Source organism: Apteryx rowi, unplaced genomic scaffold, assembly GCF_003343035.1.
Source record: "Apteryx rowi isolate R43461 unplaced genomic scaffold, aptRow1 scaffold_50, whole genome shotgun sequence".
Taxonomy (NCBI): domain Eukaryota; kingdom Metazoa; phylum Chordata; class Aves; order Apterygiformes; family Apterygidae; genus Apteryx; species Apteryx rowi.
Genome location: NW_020450761.1, coordinates 390,357 through 412,283, shown reverse-complemented (window position 1 = coordinate 412,283; position 21,927 = coordinate 390,357). Strand labels below are relative to the sequence as shown.

At 35.1% G+C, this 21,927-nt stretch overlaps 1 protein-coding gene across 7 annotated transcripts in view; it reads right to left on the bottom strand.

Annotated features, from left to right (window-relative positions):
- Positions 1-477: 477 nt before the first annotated feature.
- Positions 478-21,927, bottom strand: part of RELCH (RAB11 binding and LisH domain, coiled-coil and HEAT repeat containing) — a 79,348-nt gene continuing 57,898 nt past the window's right edge. For 3 of the 7 annotated variants that reach the window (XM_026079860.1, XM_026079862.1, XM_026079863.1), the window contains 13 exons: positions 19,961-20,117; positions 19,267-19,390; positions 18,156-18,204; positions 17,695-17,774; positions 16,925-17,031; positions 16,255-16,354; positions 12,094-12,176; positions 11,056-11,119; positions 9,278-9,416; positions 8,301-8,417; positions 7,788-7,876; positions 3,447-3,517; positions 1,749-2,264 (listed from right to left, as the gene is read on the bottom strand). In XM_026079860.1, the coding sequence (XP_025935645.1) occupies positions 2,144-2,264; positions 3,447-3,517; positions 7,788-7,876; positions 8,301-8,417; positions 9,278-9,416; positions 11,056-11,119; positions 12,094-12,176; positions 16,255-16,354; positions 16,925-17,031; positions 17,695-17,774; positions 18,156-18,204; positions 19,267-19,390; positions 19,961-20,117 (1,301 nt within the window). In that variant the 3' untranslated portion in view covers positions 1,749-2,143. Of the gene's footprint in view, positions 2,265-3,446; positions 3,518-7,787; positions 7,877-8,300; positions 8,418-9,277; positions 9,417-11,055; positions 11,120-11,295; positions 11,385-12,093; positions 12,177-16,254; positions 16,355-16,924; positions 17,032-17,694; positions 17,775-18,155; positions 18,205-19,266; positions 19,391-19,960; positions 20,118-21,927 lie in introns of those variants that run through there. The other 4 variants (XM_026079857.1, XM_026079859.1, XR_003255794.1 and 1 more) reach the window with 4 other exon arrangements.

The following is a 21,927-nucleotide window of genomic DNA, read 5'->3' as shown; positions in this document are numbered from 1 at the left end:
TCATCCACAGTCAAACTGCTGTCACAGTTTTTTGGCTTGTGCTAATTAGCATTTTCCAAGACTGAGGTTAAGAGTTAGTGCGGGCCAGGAACCATTCTCACAGGCATGCTGAATGTAGCTGCCCTGCTTTGGAAAGCAGGAGTTCAGCCATAAAGAAGTAATTTTGCACTGTTTGGTCTCAGGACTACAGAGCTGCCTCTGGCATTGATACCTACTGGCACAGATATAGCTGAAAGGATGTGTGGCCCTGGAGGGGAGGAGATCCCAGATGAAAATGACAGCAAAGCAGAAGCCAGAGTGAAACACACACATGGAAATGGGAAATCTAGCAAGCTAAACATAGCATCCGCTGTGCAAGAAAAAGTTACAGCTAATGAATTTTTGTGTTACGCTTCTCTCCCAAAATACCTGTTTTGATGCAATATTTTTTTTTTTTTCTTTTTTTGGAGAGGACTAGAAGGAATAAGACGAGGCAGGTATACAAAACTTTTTATTGACAACAGAACAATAGAGAGGAAAGTCACCACATCCCATTCCTCAGGAATGTCTCCATTTCACAGTCAGTCTGCTAAAAGTATAGTCACTTCATGGTAACAAGCAACAGGAAGGCAGGGAACTGTCTGCCATCTCAAGGAACATGTTTCAGTGCAGTGTAAAGGGGCTGATAGTGTGTGTGTGTGTGTGTGTGTGTGTGCAGCAGGCCCTTTCACAACATGAATGTGACAGGCAACTGTATATGCACAGCCAATAGGCAAAGACACAAAGCAATTAGCAGCTTCAAATTATATCCATTATTTCTGCTTAAGGGAAACATCTGAAGTGCTACTATCCACCTTCTGTTGCAGAAGTTTATCCTTTTCTCCCTCACTCCTTTTGCTTTCCCTGTCCTTAAAGATGTTAGTACTTCCAACTGAATGGTACTGTGTCAGAGAATGCCTGACCTTTTATATTTTACTGCCTGTTACTAGTTTATGCCTGCACTTGAATTTACTTTCAGAAGTTTATATTGACAAAAAGAAAGAAAAAAAAAAAGCGTTCCCTAAGAATAATAGGATTGGCTTGTTAATGCTTCCTTGCTAACAAAAATACTTGGTATTTGTTGAAAATACTCTTTGTAAAATTATTTTTATAAAGTAGGTAGGCAGTCTACTTAACATTTTAAAGAAACTGCATGTCAAACTCCATTAACATAACTTCAAATAGTCTGAAATGAAATTTGAACTGAGATTCAATCTAAACAACAATAAAACCTCTTAATTTTAGCTGTCACAGTACACAGAGCTGCACAATGTGTGCAGGGTGAAACCACTTTCTCTTGCATAAGGTATTGGGACCCCTTTGCTGTAGCTTACACATTTGTTAATGTTTATCCACTGATCATCTGTTTTTCCTTTACTTAGTGGATGTGCCTCAGAATATGTAGACTAGTTGTTAAAGTGCTTTAAAATAAAACAAAAACCCAACAAAAAAATCCCTCAAAAATCACAACAGATGTGAAAATTTTATCTGAAGGATTTTGTACAGCATTTACAATGTAAGCATAACGCATCTGAAAAATAAATATTCCCTGCAGACTGATGCAGTGCAGTCTCATACATTAGATGCTGCAATTCCTCTGGATTCAAGATGCACCTTACTTACAAAAACAATCCTAGAAGCACAGACAAATGCTGGCGGCTCTTCCTCTTCTTAGAAACATAATAAAAAAATCTGCATTACTCTCTCATAATTTAAATACATAAGTAATCTCCACTTTTATTACTTCATGACACTGACTTCAAATTTACATTATTTTAAGTACCGTCATAATAGCTCCATGTATAATACAGATATTTGCTGATATCTTGTCAGAAAAAGAAAAAAAAAATCTTCCACTATATAAAAAAAATTATGCTGGAAAGACAAGAACACAGAACAGGGACTTGGTACAGACTATGATTTCAGTTTTGTATCAACCACATTTAACCCAAAATTAACATATACACAGCGATATTCAAAAGCAGTGCAAATATCTTTGGAGGTTAGAATAAAATTATACTACAAGAACATAAGACAGAAGAAATTAAAAGGCAAGTACTTCAAGTAGAGGAACCAGTCTCTGTGAGGTCCTTCTTAGTGTTAGCTGGGAGTTCCTTTTCCCATCTTACTTCTTCCTCTGAAACACATTAGCCAACATGGCACCTGATGTAGTCAACTGGCCCATTTTGTTCAAAAACTTGGTCTTTGTATCTTCACTCACAAGGCTTGCTGCAATTGACATTGAGCTAGGAAATTCAAGAATTTAGTTACATAAGCCTACAGTGAAAGAGAACACACTGCTGTAGTTTAATAACAGAATTGTCTTTGCATGTTAGGGGTTTCAAGATCATGAAAGGCCACTCCATCAAGGAGAACTGAAAAACTACCACCACCAAGCCCAAATACCTACCGTTACATGATTATGCCCTCAAATACAGTCCTAGTGAAAAGTTGCAAAATATTTTTGTACATGTTATTTTTTACTACCTTTGAAAGTCACAGCATTAGCGTTAGTTAAACACTTTAGCAACTGCTCTAACGACAGATACCTTCATGAAAGATCAGCTTTACCTTCTCACTGGAAATGCCAATCCTTACCCTTTCAACACTATGTATATTTAACATAAGAACAACAGTACTGGTTCAGACCAAGGACCTATGTAGCCTAAGCATCCTGCTTCCAACAGTGGCCATAAGCAGACATATAGCAAAGAGTAAAAGCATGGTAAGCACAAAATGATTATATATATATATATATATAAATATATATATATATATATATATATATGCATGATACCATCTCTACCATAAGAGACAAATTGGTGGATATACCCCATGCATCTGAAGCCTTACTGGAGAGCAGATTTACTCTGCATTTGTAGAATGGGTGTATTACTAATGTGCAACATATGTGGCGTTTCCCCAGAACCATCATATTCAGTAAACAGAGCATTCACACAGGCGAGTTGCTGTACACACCAGAGAAACTGCTCTCCTGTGCACTAGTCATACGCAAGGAAAGATGGAAGCCTGGAGCAAGTTTTTACCACCATTATAACAATTGCTTCAGCCTGCAGGCCATCCCCATGAAAGAGGGCTGCAAGGTGCATGGCACATGAATTTCCCTAATCAGTTTAACACTGATCACTGCCTGCATTCTCAGATTCAGGGCAGAAATTCAATTACTGCTTTAAATGGACCAAAAATGAAGAATAAGCTAACATGGGAAAACAATTTCATCGCTATGATATAAATAAAAATGTTGCCCTGTGTTTTACCACAAATTGAATTAAAGTTCCTAAAATCTGCTTCCAAATACAGAGTATGTCAGTGCAGGATTTCTGGCCACAAGCCTTTGACACCATTATGGAATACACTCCACACGGTTTTAGGCTGGACACACAGAAAAAGAGAAGTGGAAGTCTTACCCCTGCGGTTCTTGGACAGTCTTGTTTTCCACTTTCTGTTCACACTCTTTTATCATGGAGCTTAAAATAACCTAAAACACACAAAGAGGAGATGTATATGACCTTTTTTTCCTTTTACATTAGCACTTTGTACCAAATCTGCTCCTTAGCTAAATCCAACATTAGCAGAAGTGTTTAAAGAGTTTCTCCTGTGTTTTTCAAGTGCATTTAAATTGCATCTGATAATGCCTTTTGGCTATAAAAACCATAATCATTCAAAATACTTTAAGGAAGAAAGTTTTTGAAATAGTTACAAGAGTTCAAGACTCCCTTGTCCTTCCCCCCCTTATTTTAAAATAGAGTCAAAGCAGACTCACTTCTGTCATACATTTCAATATCTTCCTTTTTCAACAATGCTTTTATTTATTTGCAATTAACTTTGATATACATTCTATCTCCCCTCTATTTTTTCTTACAGAGTTTCCAAGTACCCCTTAAAATTCTTATCTTTATCAACACTGCACATGAAAGAAAAAACAAGGAAAGAAGAGAAAAGAAAAGAGTGATATGGTATCCTGAGACAGCTTATCAATGGAAATGAAGTGCTATAGCAAACTTGGTATATCATATCACTATCGTCTACCAGGGTTTCTATAAACTGAGGGTTTATTTCTTTCCTTTAGCAATTCCAGTACTAAACGTTTCTGCATAATACTTAAGACTAAACACCCTCCCCCAAATCCTGACTTCTTACATTTCTCCAGCATACCAAAAATAAAGGAATGCTTCCCAATAGTAGGCTTTGGAAGAAATCATACAATTTGTTGGACAGACATAACTCTCTCCCCCACAGCAATCCTGTTTTAACAAATTAGAAAAACAGCAGTTGAAACTGTTAGGCAAAACAATTAGGATGCACAGTGTGAAACTGTAAACATACCTGCACATCCACTGCCTAAATGGAAACTTTCTCTGGCTCACAACTTAGGAGAAAACTAAGCACTTTGAGATACTGAATTTATCTTAAAATCTCAGTGCTACGAGCAACTGGAATTAGTAATGTTTTTGCAAACACTGATTATATACAATAAAGAAAAATCCCCTCTACTTCCAAACCCTAAAACACAGATCAGCCACTGATTACTACCAAGTGACAACTATTTAAAATAAATATTTACCAAAAAGCTAGTTTCTGCCAAATCCTTATTAGGATTACCTGCAGCACAAAATACYCTGCTAAACTGTTTGTTATACTGCTAAGAAGTGGCACTGTTTCGCAGACCAGACCGTAGTTCACCATATTTCTTCAAAACTATTACTTCAACAGTTGAAACAGTCTGGGTAGCATGTGTTGTATATCCGGAAATGTTTCAGAAAGCAACCAAATTCAAACTGACATATGAGTCTAACAGGACTACAGCTTGTACTGTCAAATTTGCTATACTTTATTAGCATATAATATTAAAAAAGCACTTAAACACATGAGCATAGATGTACAAGAGGAATGCACTCAGAATGGCAGTGAGAGCACAAGCAATTTTTCTTTCTGGATCAAAAGAAAGCTCACATTTCTAAGCATAGCAACCTTAGTGGGCTTTTAAAGCTCTGGATTGGAGCAATTCTACATTTTTGTAAATCTATCTGAATCTAGACACTCCAAATATCAACAACATGGAGCTTTGATCCAGAGGAGAACCTAATTCAAGAAGGACCCAGAATCACTGAAATACCTGTAGAACCCCTCCACTGCAGAGCCCTATTTTGGAAGGTTACTTAACTCTCTGATGAAGTGGAGTAATTCTCCCTTCTCCCTCAAATTAATTTGTCTCAAAGTTCAGTGTGTAACAGAGGAAAGGTATAAATACAGGATCACATGGCAATTATATAGTACCATAGTTAGACATACTGCTCATACTTATTCCCATGAGTTCTCTCCATTTGGTCACAGGACTGACTACAAAATCATTTAGACAATCTTTAACAGAGACATTTACTCTAACCTGTGCTTAAACATTAGAAAGAATATTGCAGATGGACTAAATATTTTTATCCAACACTGATTATATCTATCACTCAACTTATAAAATCCAATTAGTCTACGGGAAATTTCCAAAAAGGAAAAGAGAGCAAGAGGAAATGGGGGAGAAAGGGTCTTGTCGTGGAACTGGAGATGCTGACAAAACATCTGAAATATTTGCACAAGCTGAAATATACTTTCTTATTTTAAAGATGGGAGGGTCTGGATTAAATACCTGACTTTTGCTGTAGTTTATAAGAATGAAAGGAAAGCAAATTTGAGGAATAAGTAGTAAATGCTGCCTGATGGAATCACAGGCCAATTTCACAAATGCTACATTTCCAGGGTGATGATAAATTCTGTATTGATGTAATAGACTCAAGAGCTAAGGCTTCATGAACGAGAAAATACATTTTTGTAGCTGATATACATTCGAATCATGGATAACACCACAGTGACCAAAATAATGACAAAAAGATAATTCTGTATATCCAAATGTCCAATGTTGCTTGAAATAGTAAATCATGTCTACTACAGAAAATACATTTGTAAGAGAGAAAGCTTGAAAGACAGACACCAGAACTAACTGGGTCTTGGAGGGTTCTGCCATGGTGCCTACAAACATACTGTTGCAGCAAGTAGCTGTGTTAAGGATGAGATTTCCATTTCTTCAATAAAAGCTCTTGCAAGTTTTATAAGCCACTGGAGCTGCAGTAAATATTTTCAAATTTGTTTCCCTTGGGGAAAAAAATTAAAGCACTTGGCATCATGCCTGAGCACAATCAATCACAATGAGGTAGAATGTGACAAAGACAGCTCTCAATCCTCTACTATTTATCTATTTTTAAGGAGATTTGAACCTTTAACTCCTTTTGCTACAAGACTCAAATTGAACTACCTAAGCTCTTTTGTCTTAATTTAGGGCATCTTTTGAACTCACTACGCCCTCAAAACTTGCAAGTTGCACAAACTACTATAGAAAAATGAAGTATTAAGGTAAATCATCTTGTCAATTAAGCCATTAATGAATATAAGAGAATAGAGGAAAGTAAATTAAATTCAACTTTTGCCGACTGCATCTTTCAAGCATATTCTTAGACTTCCCAATACACAGTACATCTCCCAGCTTACTCTGAATATACAGTATGATCAATGCCAGATGTTCTCCAGTGCTGCCTGGAGTAAGAAAGTGCAATTCTGTTGCTCATGACTGATGCTCAAATCACTACTGCCTCAGGCTTCTGAAGTCAGATTATATGCTTTTAAGGTCCCTCAAATTAATGTCACCTCCAGTTCCACATCTCTTAAATAAAATGTATTACTGATCAGGAATAATATGAAAAATGAGACTACAGGTTATCAGACTAAAAATATGACTGGAAGAAGGAATTCTGTTACTATGTATAAGAACTTAGCACTCTTGGAGAATATAGTCTAGTCTCAGTTAAGTCACTTCTGCATATACAAAGAAAAGTAATTACTTTTCTCAAGTACAAAGTAATCCCTGAAGTGTGTTATTAATCTTCAAAAAAGGCATTCATGCAGAAAAGCTTTCCTTTTGTACATTTTGATTACATTTTCTCCTCTACCATTTGAAGCATTCATACTGTCAAGATTTTTTTCCCAACATGTAACTAAACTACTTTTTCCATTCTCTACTACTGACTGAATCTCTATGTATTTCAATCTCTTAGTGTTTATCTTCTTCAAATATTTACAAAAAAGTGCATAGAAACATGGCCATAATTTCCAATTTTCTCCTCAAGTCTAGCTACTTCTTTTTTGCTACTTTTATGGTTTCCTTCCACCGGGTGAGATCTTGATAACTCCCATATTGATCTTGTCTGCTTGTCGTGATCTGCTTTCTACGATATATGCCATATCTTTCAGTACTATATTTTCCTTATCCTCTCTTTTTTTTTCTTGAGCTTGCCTATCGTTTCTCTCCTGCACTCCACCAGTATTCACCTGCATTATCTTGGACATATTGCAGCCATTGATTTTAGTATATAGTTGTTTTGATGAAAAAACAGATGGCAAAAGTGTTTTCTTTTTCTTTATTGTCCAAGGAACTGTGTTTCTACTGGCATTTCTGATAATCAAGTATTTCTCTGAAGAGGTATTCTGCTTAGAAATAAATCTTTAAAGTACATTCAGTTTTTAAGCATGTGAGTGTAACTTATTCTTTACCAAAAAACCCAACCAACTAACCAAAAAAACCACAATGCATCATTTTGAGACTAGTTATGAGTAGCTTTCCTTAACTTTTGTTTTTAAATACCATTATGTTTCAATTCTTGCTGCAATCTGCACCTCATACTCAGTTGCTAACATTAACTACTCACCTCATGCTCTGGTGAGAGATGTTCCATGTCAGTTCGTAAACACTTAAGTCCAGGCAAAAAGTGATTGACCATTAAATCCTCTGAAATAACTAAAACCCAGGCTGTCAAGGCATTATAAATACTGTCTTCTCATATTATACACTTTTATCATAATGAACACATGGACAAGCTACAGTAGCAAAACCCAAGAAAACAGATAGGATTTGGCACTTCACGAAACAAAAATAATAAAAAAAGGAAGGCAGTAAACATATTTAGTTTCATACATTTCATATATCCATACAATTCTTCGTGCATTTAAAAGCGTTTCAAGATACTGGTTAAGAGCAAGGGTTTGGTTTTGTTTTTTTTGAAAGTAGCCATCAGTTTCCCCTTCTGTGAAGGTCTCCTCTTTAAACTGAGCATATCATATTTTACCTAACATATTCAAAGACAAACTTAGTTATTTCTCAAATATTAATCCTTTCACCCCTAAGGGAATTAAGAGCTAAACTTCCCCTAAGAAAAGGATACAACAACAGGAAAGAGCGCTGTAGGCTTCAAACAGGTGGGTAGCAATATCCAGTCTCTTGGAATCCACAGACTGCTGGTTGTTGACCAAAGCTAACTTGTGTAAGTGTGGAATAACAACTGTAAAAGTAAGTATTAGAATTATCTTAAATTGCTTTCAATGCTTGCTTAACATTAAACAGTTATTAAGTGACAATGACAGGCATCTGAAGCATCACAGATACCAATGAGGGATAAGTGCTGTAAATGATGGCTTTTATTGGCCTGTCCTGGCAGATTTATCTAATTCATCAATTAAAATCTGAAATAAAACCATTTTCACCTACATCAGAGTACTTTTGGAATAGTAACAGCTTATAGCAAATATTTTGCAACACTGTTCCTCCACTGCTGCTGAAGCTTTCTAAAGTATGTTTCTCTCTTATAAACACCATTCATAAATTAGTGAGAGATATGCGTATCTTGCGAAAACTTCAGATAGGTTTCCTCTATGGTCAGTGAAGAGCTTAGCCAGCTAAACTAGATACTTATAGTTGGAGGTACGATATCCCTTCATGTTTCATTTACAAATAACTTTAGGCTAGTATAATAACTGACTTTGGTGCTCCGTGTGCTTTAAGATGTGTGGGATACTTGACACTTATAATGCCAGCAGGGGGGTGGGAGGAAGGAGGGGAGAGGCAGGCATTTTAAATGTCAAGTAATTCAAAGAAAGCAACTTCAGATTTGCTCCACAGCAAACTGATCAGTCCCTTTTGGCTCTCAAATCATTAATCATCATGTGCCAGTGCTCTGTATATACACTAGTGTTAGGTAAAATGAAAATTATATTAAGAGTCTTAAATATAGGGACATATCAAGCACTGAAAACAAGAGTTTTCATGGAACATTTTATAAAGACAAGAAATCAAAATAAATAGCATACTATTATCTTTAGGACAGAAAGAGGAAAAATGCATCTTCCTGCTGAGGCAACTTACACTCATCTCTAAATCTGGGCTCAGCATTAGGTCCAACTCTTCCAAATGTTTTTATGATTTCTGTATGTAGAGAATGTTGGTCTTGATATTGAGGGTCTTCCAGGAAAGAAGCCAGCTGCATTTTTACTCTTTCCAGAAGCTTAAATATTCCCAGAGAAATAAAAAGTAAACAAAAGAATGAAGGTATTAAAAAACAGTATGTTCACTTCAGAATATATCTAAAAATCTTCCATATTTCAGATCATAAACCTTGGATTTTCTATTAATTAACAATCTTTTCTCACAGGATATTCCAATCTCTTTGATGCAGCTCTACATTTTAAAGATTTTTAACAGTGTCTTAATGTGATCTATCTACGACTATAGACAAGTGCTTCCATATAGCCAGTCTGTCCTTCTGGGTTTCCTTGGTTTTGGTACTCTCAATGTTTAACTGCTGTTAAAATTGCCCACTTAGTATATTACCATCTTTGGATAGTAATTTAGTTTAATTAGAACTGTGAAGTTAAATTCCTGTTAGGTTTTTTAAAAATATATCATGATTATTAAGATATCTGAGAATTCTGCTGAGAATTTTTCTGCAGAAGACAAATGCAATGGTAAGCACCATAAAAATGAACGCAATTAAAAAGATTTCTTCTACTAAAGACCAAAAAACTGAAACAAAATACAAATATGCCTAAAATGACAAAGTTTCCTACATTTAAATGATGTAAGTATTTAATTTGCATTTGAAGTTGTAAAAGTAACATTTTCTGATACATTCTGGAAGGAGATATCACCTCTGTACTCCAAGATTTATTGTAATTAGTGCAATAGATGCAGTAATTTTTATGTGGCAACAAAACAGTATTCTTTCTAAACTGATTATAAACATGCATTCCAAACTACAAAATTGTAACTTATCCATCTTCCAAGTACTTATGAGTCATCTTTGACTTCTTGCTCACATTTCCTCAAACATATTCTTTTAGAATATGTTGAAACTACACGCAGAACGCAAGCTCTGCAAAAAGCTGTGAGAACTTTAAACAGACTTTTTTTTTGTACAGTTATTACATAAAACAAAATTTAGTATTTCTATTGCTTAGAGCAGAATCCTGGGTGTCTTGTCAAGAATTCTGATCTATTACCACAGTTTCATCATTCAAAAAAAACAAGGAAAAACTGCATAGAGCACTCAAGGATAATTTCAATTACTTCATTATCATGTCTTTAATAACATCTTAGACATCATGGGCTTTCTGACACATCTGAGGACCAGCAGATATGACAAGAACTATAAGAGACTTGTGCCCTTCTAAAGTTGTAGCTGGAGCCAAGCAGGATATTCTAAGGCATCTACAATATGCCTATGTGTAGGCAACTGAATCCCACTATGAGTTTCTGATTAGCATTTTAGACAAAAGCTGTCTATTTAGTTTGGAAGTAATGGATTTGGATTTCACAACCGTGTTAGAGAACGTTTTTAAAGAAAGTCTAAGTATGCAATGTCCCATCTTCTAGCATAAACTTCCCTCCTCTACCTACATTTTTTTTAAAGGTATGATTTAATACTTTGAAGCAAACATTTTTCTTAGTTAAGGGGGTTTGTTTGTTTCCAAAAAACCCACTGCAAAACAGGAAAGCATTCTGGAAGAAAATATAGCCAAGGGAGAAATAATTTTTAAGCACTTTTTTTTCCCCTTCTCTGAGTCCATTACTGAGTTACTGTCTTTATCAGAAATCACCCACTTCTTACGCTACAAAGACAACAGTCTGACAAGTAGGACTCTTACCTCTCTCTGAGTAACTGTTTCCATGATGGTCCCAAAAGCAGGAATTGTTGCAATCCTCACTGAACTACAAGAGAAAAACAGAGTTTTAAAATACATTAAACACTAAGAATAAAATGAATTAAAAATAAAGCAAATCCAGATTTAGTACTTTAAGACACATTAGTTTCTAGCAATGACAAAATAAAAAAAAAGCAGACCAGGAAAAAGACAGACAGGATTAACTCAAGGTCTCAATCTGAAACTCACAATTCAGGATCACTGGACAAGGTAACAAGGGCCGGAGCAACCCGCTTGTCAACTAAGGCTTCACTCATGCCTCGAAGAGTCAGCTGTAAACCAGTCAACATGCAATAAAAAACGGTTTGGTAAACTGGAAGGAGAACTGGGTTAGCTGTGACTGAGGATGGGCAGGCAGACTCTTGGGTTTTTCTTGGTTTAGTCACTCACACAAGACATTAAAATGATTAAGACTCTATTCATGCTCTAGCATTTTTTTTTGGTAGTTAGTGAGATTAGCAAAGCATCCCTCCTCAACTTGAAAGAAATATCACATCAGAATGCTATGTCAAACATATTCAGGAACTGAAATATCATGGCTGTTTATCAGAAATTAGATACAGCCAAGACTATTTTATTCTTCAATATTGCATAAATTATTTAATTTTGCAGTAGTAAGTTTGATAGCATTACAGAATACATTGATATGCAGCTGGCTGCTAGAAATTATTATTTAAGCATATTTTAAATTTGAGAATATTAATATAAAATATTTTATTTAAAATTAAGCTTTTATTATATTGATTAAATTTTCTATTTAAAATTTTATTCAGTAATTTTATCTAGTTTAGTTCTAGGTGTTGCAATAAACCTTTTTATTTACAAATAAGTGATTTTAAAATTACACTTGTTCAAAAGTAAAAATATTTGTTTAAAAGTAACTCAATTTTTGTTCAGCTAGAATAAGAAACAGGACTGATGGTTATTTCTTCCTAAGTATTAAGAGGGATGCTAGATGTATAAGACAGTCAGGAAACTTACATTTCAGGGTCACTGGAGAGAGTAATGAGAGCAGGAACAACTCTCTGAGCTACCAGAGTTTCATGTACCCCCTTCACCAACAGCTGAATGGTCGGAGCAGGGGGAATATCACAGGTGATGCACGGAAAGAGTGAGTACAGTATCATGGGAAGAAGAACGGCACAACCAAGAGAGAGAAAGAAAAAACACAAAAAGCAAACCAAAATTAGAAGCTAAGCAAATACTGCTACACTAGAGCTTCATATATGCAAAGGCATGAAGAAAGATGAAGTGGTCTGGCAACCAGCACAAACCTAACAAGTTCAATGATATGATGTAATTTTCTCCATTTTCAGCTATTTTAAAACTCAAATGAACTCTAGATAAAATTTGACAGCTAGTTTGTGTATTATAATCCAAAACTTGAGTTTGACAGTTCAATCTAAATGTTGACCTAACTCAGCAGAACGGTATTTCATTACAGTATGCGACTGCCAGATGCAAAATGGATTTCTTTGCTTAGACAAAAYGTGTGGAGTTTTCCAGCACTGAGTGGTTCCCTTCAGACGGCTATTGCAAACTTTCGACATGTGGCAAACAGCACCTTCCCAGATACTACTAAGCTTTCCTCAAAGACTTTCAGAACTACTTTAGAGTTAACAGCCATCCAAGCAGCATATGTGAAACATTCCAAATTACCCTTGCTGGTCTATGCAGGTTAAAAAACAAAAAAACAAACTGATACAACATGAATTATTCATGGGATACATTTCACCAAGTCTTTCTGTGTACTAAATAAGAGGTGTATTTTTTGCAATGCATCCCAAATACTAAAAACTGAGATCACTGTGAAATTTACATCTTTATCCATAAATATCTAGAAATTGTTTAAATTTAGATGTGCCCCCCCCCCCTTTTTTTGAGGCATTACTTACGGATGTAGCAGGTGCCCTTTACATTAGTTATGTATGTATTCTACAAATAAAAAACTACCAATTTTTAAAAATGACAAATCCCAAGCTTTCTCTAGCATTCAACAAAATAATCATTTTTATCTGCCATGGAAAGCCATGATACTTTCATCTTGTACCTCATGTAAGGAAATCTGCATATATTCACTATTTTTAGGGAATAAACAGAACTTAGCAGTAGTTTCTGGAGGGAAATTTGAAATATATTCTGACTATTGAGCAATATTCTAATTACTCAAATTCCATCATGACAGCAAATTGAATTCCTTGCTTTTCTCTTTTCTAACTGACTTCATGTCTTAAATTCAGATTCATTTTTTAAATTCAGAGTTTGTAGTGAAAGACTGGAAGGAACTTGACTTTCCACAAGTCTTCTCATGCAAAGCAGTTATTTTTATTAAGCAATATATGAACGAGAGAGTGAGAGTGTATATGTGTGTGTGCATGCACAGTGAACATATTATGGCCGTACAGATAATAACTGGAAGAGAAAATACTTGGAGGGGGGAGAGCTGACAAGCTGTGCAAGAGCATGTGCATTACTGTTGTAGAACATCTGGCAGGGAAAAGCTGCAACTTCCTACATGTGTTATTCACAAAGTATTTTAGAAGTGGCAGTTAAACTGCTACATTTTAATGTTAATAAATTTCACAATTATTTATAGCGGCATCAACTTAAAGTGCTGATGTAGTCAGCTTAAGGGCTATTCTTCAAACTGCTGTTAAGGAAATAGCTCATTGTTGAACTAAGACGATTTTACCTTCATATACAAATTTGTTAGTTTTCTCATTGATTAATATAAAGAATGCTTACTATTTTCAGTTTTGAACAAAGAGGGACTTGAGTTTTCTTTGCCAATCTTAATTCAGAAAAAAACTTGTAGGTAATGTAGTGCTTTGAACAAGAATGCTTGGGATTTGTATAATTAGCAGACAATTTAGCATCATCTCAGCTCCATGACTATGTGGGCTGCCACATTTCTAATTATGGTAAAGCACGGTAAACAGCATCATTCTCTGTCTTACAGAAAATACAACATGCTTTATAATTGAATTGTCACTCTGAAGATAAGTGCCCCTAACCTTAAACCCGAACAGACCAACAAAGCTTGTAACTCAACTATGCACTTCATGTTCAAACCAGCAGCAGTCAAATCTGTTTGCATCAACATTCAAATGGAAAACTGCTGACAGAAAACATTAGCACGCAGAAGGGAAAGAAACAGCTGGATGGGCAAAGCCATATAGCAGTATGTGCGCTTATAGCAAGGCAGACAATGCCAGTTTTTATCCTGTGCTTTGATTCTGACAGTTCACCTAGTGATCGCTATTTATACATACTAAGCCTTAAGAAACATGTAGCACAAAAGCTTTCTGTCCCAGGAGGGAAGGGGTGGAATGCTCTAAAACGCTTCTGCATCCTTCCCCTCCTAAACAGACTGTAAAGGTTTGGCAACACAGTCCAGTCACAGCTGTCTCTCTGTGCTGCTCCATAGCCCACTGTACTGCTCAGAATCTTTATAATACGGCAGGTAACTGTCCTGCTGCGGACACGTGCTTCTCTTTTACCTATTATCCATTCGCTGGGCTTTGCCAGGGAGCAACCTCGAAAGTGTCTGAAATTCCTTGAATGAAGGAATCTTCCAAAAATAAAGCCAACTATTAGCATATTAGCAGTGACTCTTGCCAGATGTCCATATTGCCATGCATAAATAGGTATGCTATGGTTACTAAAGAAATGGCAATATAATAAAAGTATTTTCAAGTGAGAAAAGTGTCTACAACAAAGTTGCCTATGCTTTAATAAAAATTAAAAAATAACTATGAAATAAGTAGTCAAGTAGCATACAGGGCTGCCTAAAAATGATCCATATGCAGTTGGAGTAGAAAAGAAACTGCAACCAGGACAACAAGCCTGTGGTAACTGAGGTCTTCCACAGATTTGTCTAATGCTTATACCAAATAAAAAGAAATGAGGCTCTAGTGTTACAAATATAAAATACAAGTAATGTTCCTGTTGTATTTTAAACCAATGCAAAAATATTTTAAGGGAGACCAAAAATCGCCACCTCCTTTTTACAGGGGAATACAAGAGAAATGGTCAAGTGATTTTAACTGAAGTCACACAATAGTGTTTAGTGCTTTATCCATAGTGTTTCTCAGAGCTGCAGTAGAGAACACTAATGGTTATGGTTGTGCTATTGCTCTTCTTTTCAGGGCAGACTTGAGATTTGTTTTCGCAAATGGATACAAGAAAGCAGATTCAGCTAGAGGTCCATTGTAAAGCTATCCAGCGAGTAAAATGTAGCAGAATTGCAAAGAAAAAGGAATGGAGCATGATATAAAAACAATGTCTGAGTACGCAAAAAAAAAAAGGTAACACCTCTTTGTTCAGCAAGCAGAATACTTCCCAGTGTTTCTGTATATGCCTTTTTTTTTTTTTTATTAATGCTTGATGAAACAAAGGCATGATGTGGAAATCAAAGCAAACTTATTAGTTAAAGGTAGCAGTCTTTGTATTCCGAGCAAATTTATAAATTTTAAGAGAAAGCCCACAAAAGTTAAAGTTGTCACTCTGTGGTAAGTAGAGTAACTGTAAATGATTTTAATTTAATTTTTTACAAGAATACATAATTGATTAAATATATGTTTTTACCACCAGATCTGGCACCAATGGAAACTAATTTGAATCACAATGCAGATGGACTAGGACTATACAAAAAACAGTGTTGAAAATTGGTAACTTGTGAATTAGGCTATCAACAATGTGTTACGAAGCAAAAACAAATGTTAAAATTCAAAGAGAGATGCTTGCTTATATTTACCTACAGACCTAAGCAAACACATTTGACAAGATATTGAAATCTGGTTTGAACACATTTCAGCAATGAAATGCTTTTTCATAATCAGAAAATGTTTTCTGGCATGCAGTAATCAGAATGCAACAGTCAAGCCAGCAGCAGATCAAGGAACACACACACAGTTACTACAGAAAGTCTTGCAGTGGCTAATGATAAATTACTTAATGAAAGATACGCTGTTGAATAGAGACTGGATACAGAAGCAAACATACAACACTAACTTCCTGCTCCATCACACAGTACACAAGCTATTTAAGCCATTTATAATTTTAAGCATGTAGCTACATTATCTCAATTACTGTTTTAAAAAAAAACACACTGCAGTTTTAAAAAGCTTGGATATCACTTACCTCAAACATTCTAGCAGCTGTGCATCGAACAAGGGCTGAAGTATGGACAACTCCATACCATAAGACAGTTAACAGCAGCTCATGATATGCTGGGTTTGCACTAAAAGAAAACAATTGGGCAATCAAAAAAAACCCCCAAAACTCTAGAGATCCTATATCTATAAAATGAAAAATGCAGTCTCAAAAACCCATTGCTTAGAAGTCTAAAACTTAGAAGTTTATGCCTTCTGAAGGTTTACATAAAGCACAACATTTACAGTTACTGCCTACAAAAATAGGTTGTATTTTGAAGTTCCTTCTTAAAAAAAAAAAAAAAAAGCCCCCCCCCAATTTAAGAACAGTATTTTCAATAAATTATGACATTGAATTGAAAGCAAATAGTCATCTAGAACATCAGGAATCAATATCGTAAATAGTAAATGAATTCCTATTTAATACTTAATGACTGATGTGTTAAGTTTTACACTTAAATTTTTTTTCACCACCTCATTTTTAAACTATAGATTAAAGGTTTATATTTCATGAAACTACATGGACAAAAAGTAAGAATACTCTTTATTTGCCTGAAGCATCACAGTTATTAAAATTACAGTCAAAAACAGATTATGGGCTTTTAATAAAAGCTTTTAATGTACTTTAGATCTAGTTAATTCCAAGATATATCCTTTACCCCAGTTCCACAAAAGAAGCTTTCAGGCTATCAAGAGGAGCATGGGATAGTGAAAGCATGGTCATTACATCTTCTAAGAATCCAACTAACAGTTTGCGGTCTTCTTCCTAAAATAAAAGTGCGCAACATTAAATGTAGTAGAAGTATTGCTACAGTCCTGATGACCTAAAGCTATGAAAGAGACAAAGAAAGAAACTAAATTTAGCCTTTCTGATTGTTCACAACACACTACACATCTGTGAGAAGATGGAGGATTTATTTTTTCCTGTGAGCCAGTATGTATATGCCAGGTAATAACTGCTGGTTATTGGAGGATTATTGTTTATTTTAGTATTGGGTAATACTATTTGAGGACCCAAAGTGTGCTCAAAATGGCAATTTACTTGCTTAGTTGTTTCAGAGAATGGTACAAAATTATGGTTTGCAAGGGCCACAGCTAAATGACCCAGAAACCATTTACTAAACAGTGTTAATATCTTTGATAAAGGCATATGATAGCTGTCAATGTCTGAGAGTTAACAGTGGTCAAGATGCCTGACATTATTTTATGATCTACTGAATCCAGGTTTTAACAGTGGAAACTACCATCTAAATATATTAGACAACTTGACTGAAAAACATTGCCTTCAAATGCATTAAAAGCTACCTATTCATCCAACTTTCTTCAAAGCCCAAAGACACTGAAAGTTTTCAAAGAAAACATTTTTTTTGTAGAAGAATTTTCATTCATTAGTATAAACTTAATAAACAAACAAAACAACCAAACCTACCTGAATATAACATGTAAGGACCCCTGTTGCATAGATGGGAACTGTGGCTTTTGTCAGCACTCCATTACCTGCTGTGGAATCTAATGAAACATTCAATATTTATTCATATATTATACACATATATTTTTAAGAATTTATATATTATATATATATGTGCATGTATGTGTATGAAGAATTTATATATATACAAACACATAAATACATACATATATATGCATGCCAAAATTATGTTTAAAGGGAATTCTGATTTGCGATTTTGTTTTATTTATACACATGCAATGTCTAATTTCAGAGTGTTCCATTATGATTAAGATTAGATTTTCAACATTTTAGAAAATGACAAACTTGAGAACTCTAGTCCAACAAGATGTTATTTGGACAAGAGGTTGACAGTTTTTTGTTGTTTTTCTGCAGCTGAGGTTAGGATCAATTTTTGTTCATTTGAGCAAAAAGCTACTTACCTATGTTTTCTTCAGACAGTCTTAAGATTTCCTGGAACTGTGGTTTGACCTACACAAAGGATGATGAATCCCATTTAAGAACACCTGTTACCAATGTCAATTAACTTATAAAAATAAGAGGTAAAAAACAGAAAAAGGACATTTTGAAGATGGAGGGGGGGAGAAATAAAATCTTTAAAAAGCAGAGCAGGTTTTTTAAAAATTGAAAGTATGATGTAAGAGAATAAAATCTTCTGCTGAGTAGCTACAATGAGGTAGCATTTACCACTCCTGATATCAAGAGTTGAAGTCTCTTGGCAGTTTGCTTAGTTGCGCTTCAAGGTTTACAGTTCCACAAAGCTTTATGTAAAAAAGCTTTTTGGTTTTACATCTTTGCTGTTGTCCAAAAAGCTCTCTTCCAAAACACAGGTGTGATAATTAACATCAAAACACCTCTGTAAAAGCAAGGGTTCTAAAGATACAGAAGGGGGTTTCAAAGACTGGATCCTGATATTAATTTCCTCTATAGATGCAGCATACAATATCAGCCCTGTTTTGTAATATGATCTTTAGGTAATCCTCCAGTGTTTCAGCATTTCATTTTAGAATATTTTCCAATGAATATTTAGAAAATATTTTATTGAGAAAAATTGATACATTTCTTTGATAAAACTTTTCATACATCATTTATAGAAAAATACTTTGAGCAGGAAGAGTATTCACTTTCAATTACCAATCAAGTACAGGCTGAAGTATTTTGTGTGTGACAAACCTTGGAAAGTATGCTGTTCTGAAGGAACAGAATTGTGAAATCACTAGAATTAGGATAATCTCTCCCGCTCTGTATGCCATTCACAAGGCAAATATGAAAACTACAGTTAAAAAATCTTTGCCTAAATGCCTGTTGGACAAGATGAAAATTCCCAAATTGTCATAAGATGAACACAGAATACAAAAGGATGTGAACAAAGGTTTAAAAGCAGCAGGTTTAAAAGTACAAATGGGAAAGCGTCAATATGACAGGCAAATATAAATGGTCACATAAAACATCTGTATTCAGACATACCATAAATGTGGATAATTTATATTACCACAGCATTCTTTTGGAAGAATATTTGAGGCACTGTCTTACCTTAGTGTTTGTAAAAATTTTCCCAAATGTCCTACAAAGCCGCCAGAAAAACCTAGAGAATTCATGGACACAGGCAGTTGAGGCTACATTGATCTTGCCAACTATTTCAATAAGCCGTGGTAACCTAAAAATCAGGAGACAAAAGGATATTACACACTACTCTGATCTTTTGTTTCTTTCCAAGTTTATTTGTATGTATAGAGTTTGTGCTAGTAAATATATGTATTTAGCCTCATTGGTTCTAATAAAATTATCTACACATTCTCTACAATTCCTGACACTTGAAGAAAGCAGGGGTTTCAGTGCCAGAAAAGCATGACCCATATTTTCAGACATCTGTTACTGTAGACCTGTTTCAGGAAACACTCAGAATGCAAGAATCTTTACTTCAACAGAGGATTGGCTATGCCATTGCAAAGATGAAAGTAAATTTTTCTGGAGCAAGTAATTACCTACATGATCTCACTATGTAGTCGATATTTCCTGAATAAAATCAAGATAAGTCATTTCCATGCATGAAATTTAAAAAGCCTAAGAAATTATTTTTTTTCCTCTTTTAAATTTAGTAGCAATTAAACATAACCATACTTTAATTTTTAATAACTGTTAAGCATATTCATGCTTAAGAACTACTGAATTTTAAAAACTTCTACATGTTTTAATATTAGGAGCCAGGAGATACAAACTAACTCACAGCTGATTGACAACCCATAGCAAAGTCTCCCATCCTGTGGTACCCTCATGTTCCAGCTGATAGTCATAAAGTCGTAACAGCACTGCTAACTGTTCACGGCTTCCAATGATGGTTGCCACATCCTGAAGAGGTGATACGGGTCGGGGAAATCTAGTCACTGAAACAGCACAGAACAAGCCATCACGAACAAAAGAGATGAAAATACCTTGGAAGTGATGTCAATAAAGATAGGAAAGAAAGTCTGAAACCTTTTAGTACCCTATATCTAAGCTTGTCAAATTGCTTTTTAAAAATCAGTGAGTTAAATCCAACTCCGAAGAGACTGTATTACCCTCACTTTTAAAAAGAGAAAATGCATGTACAGGGGGATTATGGAAGATCCCAAAGAATATACCGCAAGTTTATAGTAGAATGACTAGGAGACAAGGCCTCCTGACTTCTAATGCTACACTTTAATCAGACTGTTCCAACCTTTATACATAAAGTATTTTTGACACTCCCACTCCCCCAAGCTTCTTTATTATTTAAATGATCAGAAGATAAGAATTTACAGATAAGAAGCAAAACCTCAGAAGATTCTATACCACTTAAGTATCTGGGAATTGAAAGCCTGCTACACCAAGAACATTTTTATAATTACATTGCTTCTATTATTCTCAATTTATCTCAAACATACATACAATTATTCAGCAATGAAGTTGAAGGACAACATAATCTTTCCTACTGTTTCCTACAGTTCCAGCAACGTTACTAGATTAGTGGAAAGTGCATGAGATTTTTTTCCTCCATCTCTGTGAAAGAAGAAACTGTCAGACTAGGCTGAAGCCTGAAATTTTTGAATTCCTTATTTAAGCAGTAACAACTCAGGGAAAAAGTGTTCATCTTCAGATGACTCAGGTCAGCTGAAACAGTTTAACAGTGGCATATTTAACATTTTTACATTAATACACATAACATACTGCAACTTTCCAAGCTCATTTAAATGTAAATTTGTAACCCATTCTTTATATCTTCACACACAGTATTATCACCTCTATGTAGCAGGTATTACCAATAAAACCTTAATAAACTGATTGTAATAGAAGAAAATATAGTATAGACTGGGAGAGATGATCAAATAACTTCACTAATAGCTTATCCATTCTGTCAGAGCATTATGCAGATACAGAATAGATGACAAAGCTCCTGCACTAGGCTATATTTTTACCACTTGATAAAGTTCTTGATTTGTAAGAAATCACTGAAACTGAAGCCAGGCTTCTTGAGCTATTATTGGCTAATAGTGGAAAGCTATTCTTTGGAACCCTTTGCAAAGGCCAACTAAGGATTGCTTTACTTCCTCAAAGGTTTTTAAAAAGTAGGAAAAAATAAAAACAGAGATGAAAAACACTTGTGTCTGATAAGCAGCTTGCTTAAGCACAGAAAAGGCCAGGGAAAAGGAAGCATTACTTAGGGATTTGCTACAGCAGACTAATATGAAAAAGCATTTAATAGATGTATCAGAAGGAAGAGCTTAATTTTTTCAGAATTCATGTTGTGTATTAGGACAAAAATTATTTTATTGCAAGTCACTGAATTACAAATACAAAAAAAACATGCCACTGGACACAGATAAGGCATTCTGCCTGCAACCTACAGCACAGAATACCGCAAACAATTTTAGCCAAAAGGCATTTAGTTCTCCTTTATTCTACTGGCAATCATTTTGTGAACAGTCATGTCTTACGTATTTCCTCTTTATCAATAACCTGATATTTGTAATTAGTTAAATACCAGATAAGGGTTCAGGTCTAAGACTGATTTATTCCACAGGGGTAGAGTGGGAGTCAGAGATGGGGAAAGGAAGTAGAGAACATTTTTCCCAAAAGGAAAAAAAAAACAGAACAAAGAAAAAGGACATGACAAATCTTCCCATGCTGGAATCTGGTGGGGGGGGATGGGACAGGACAGGATGACACACTGCATCA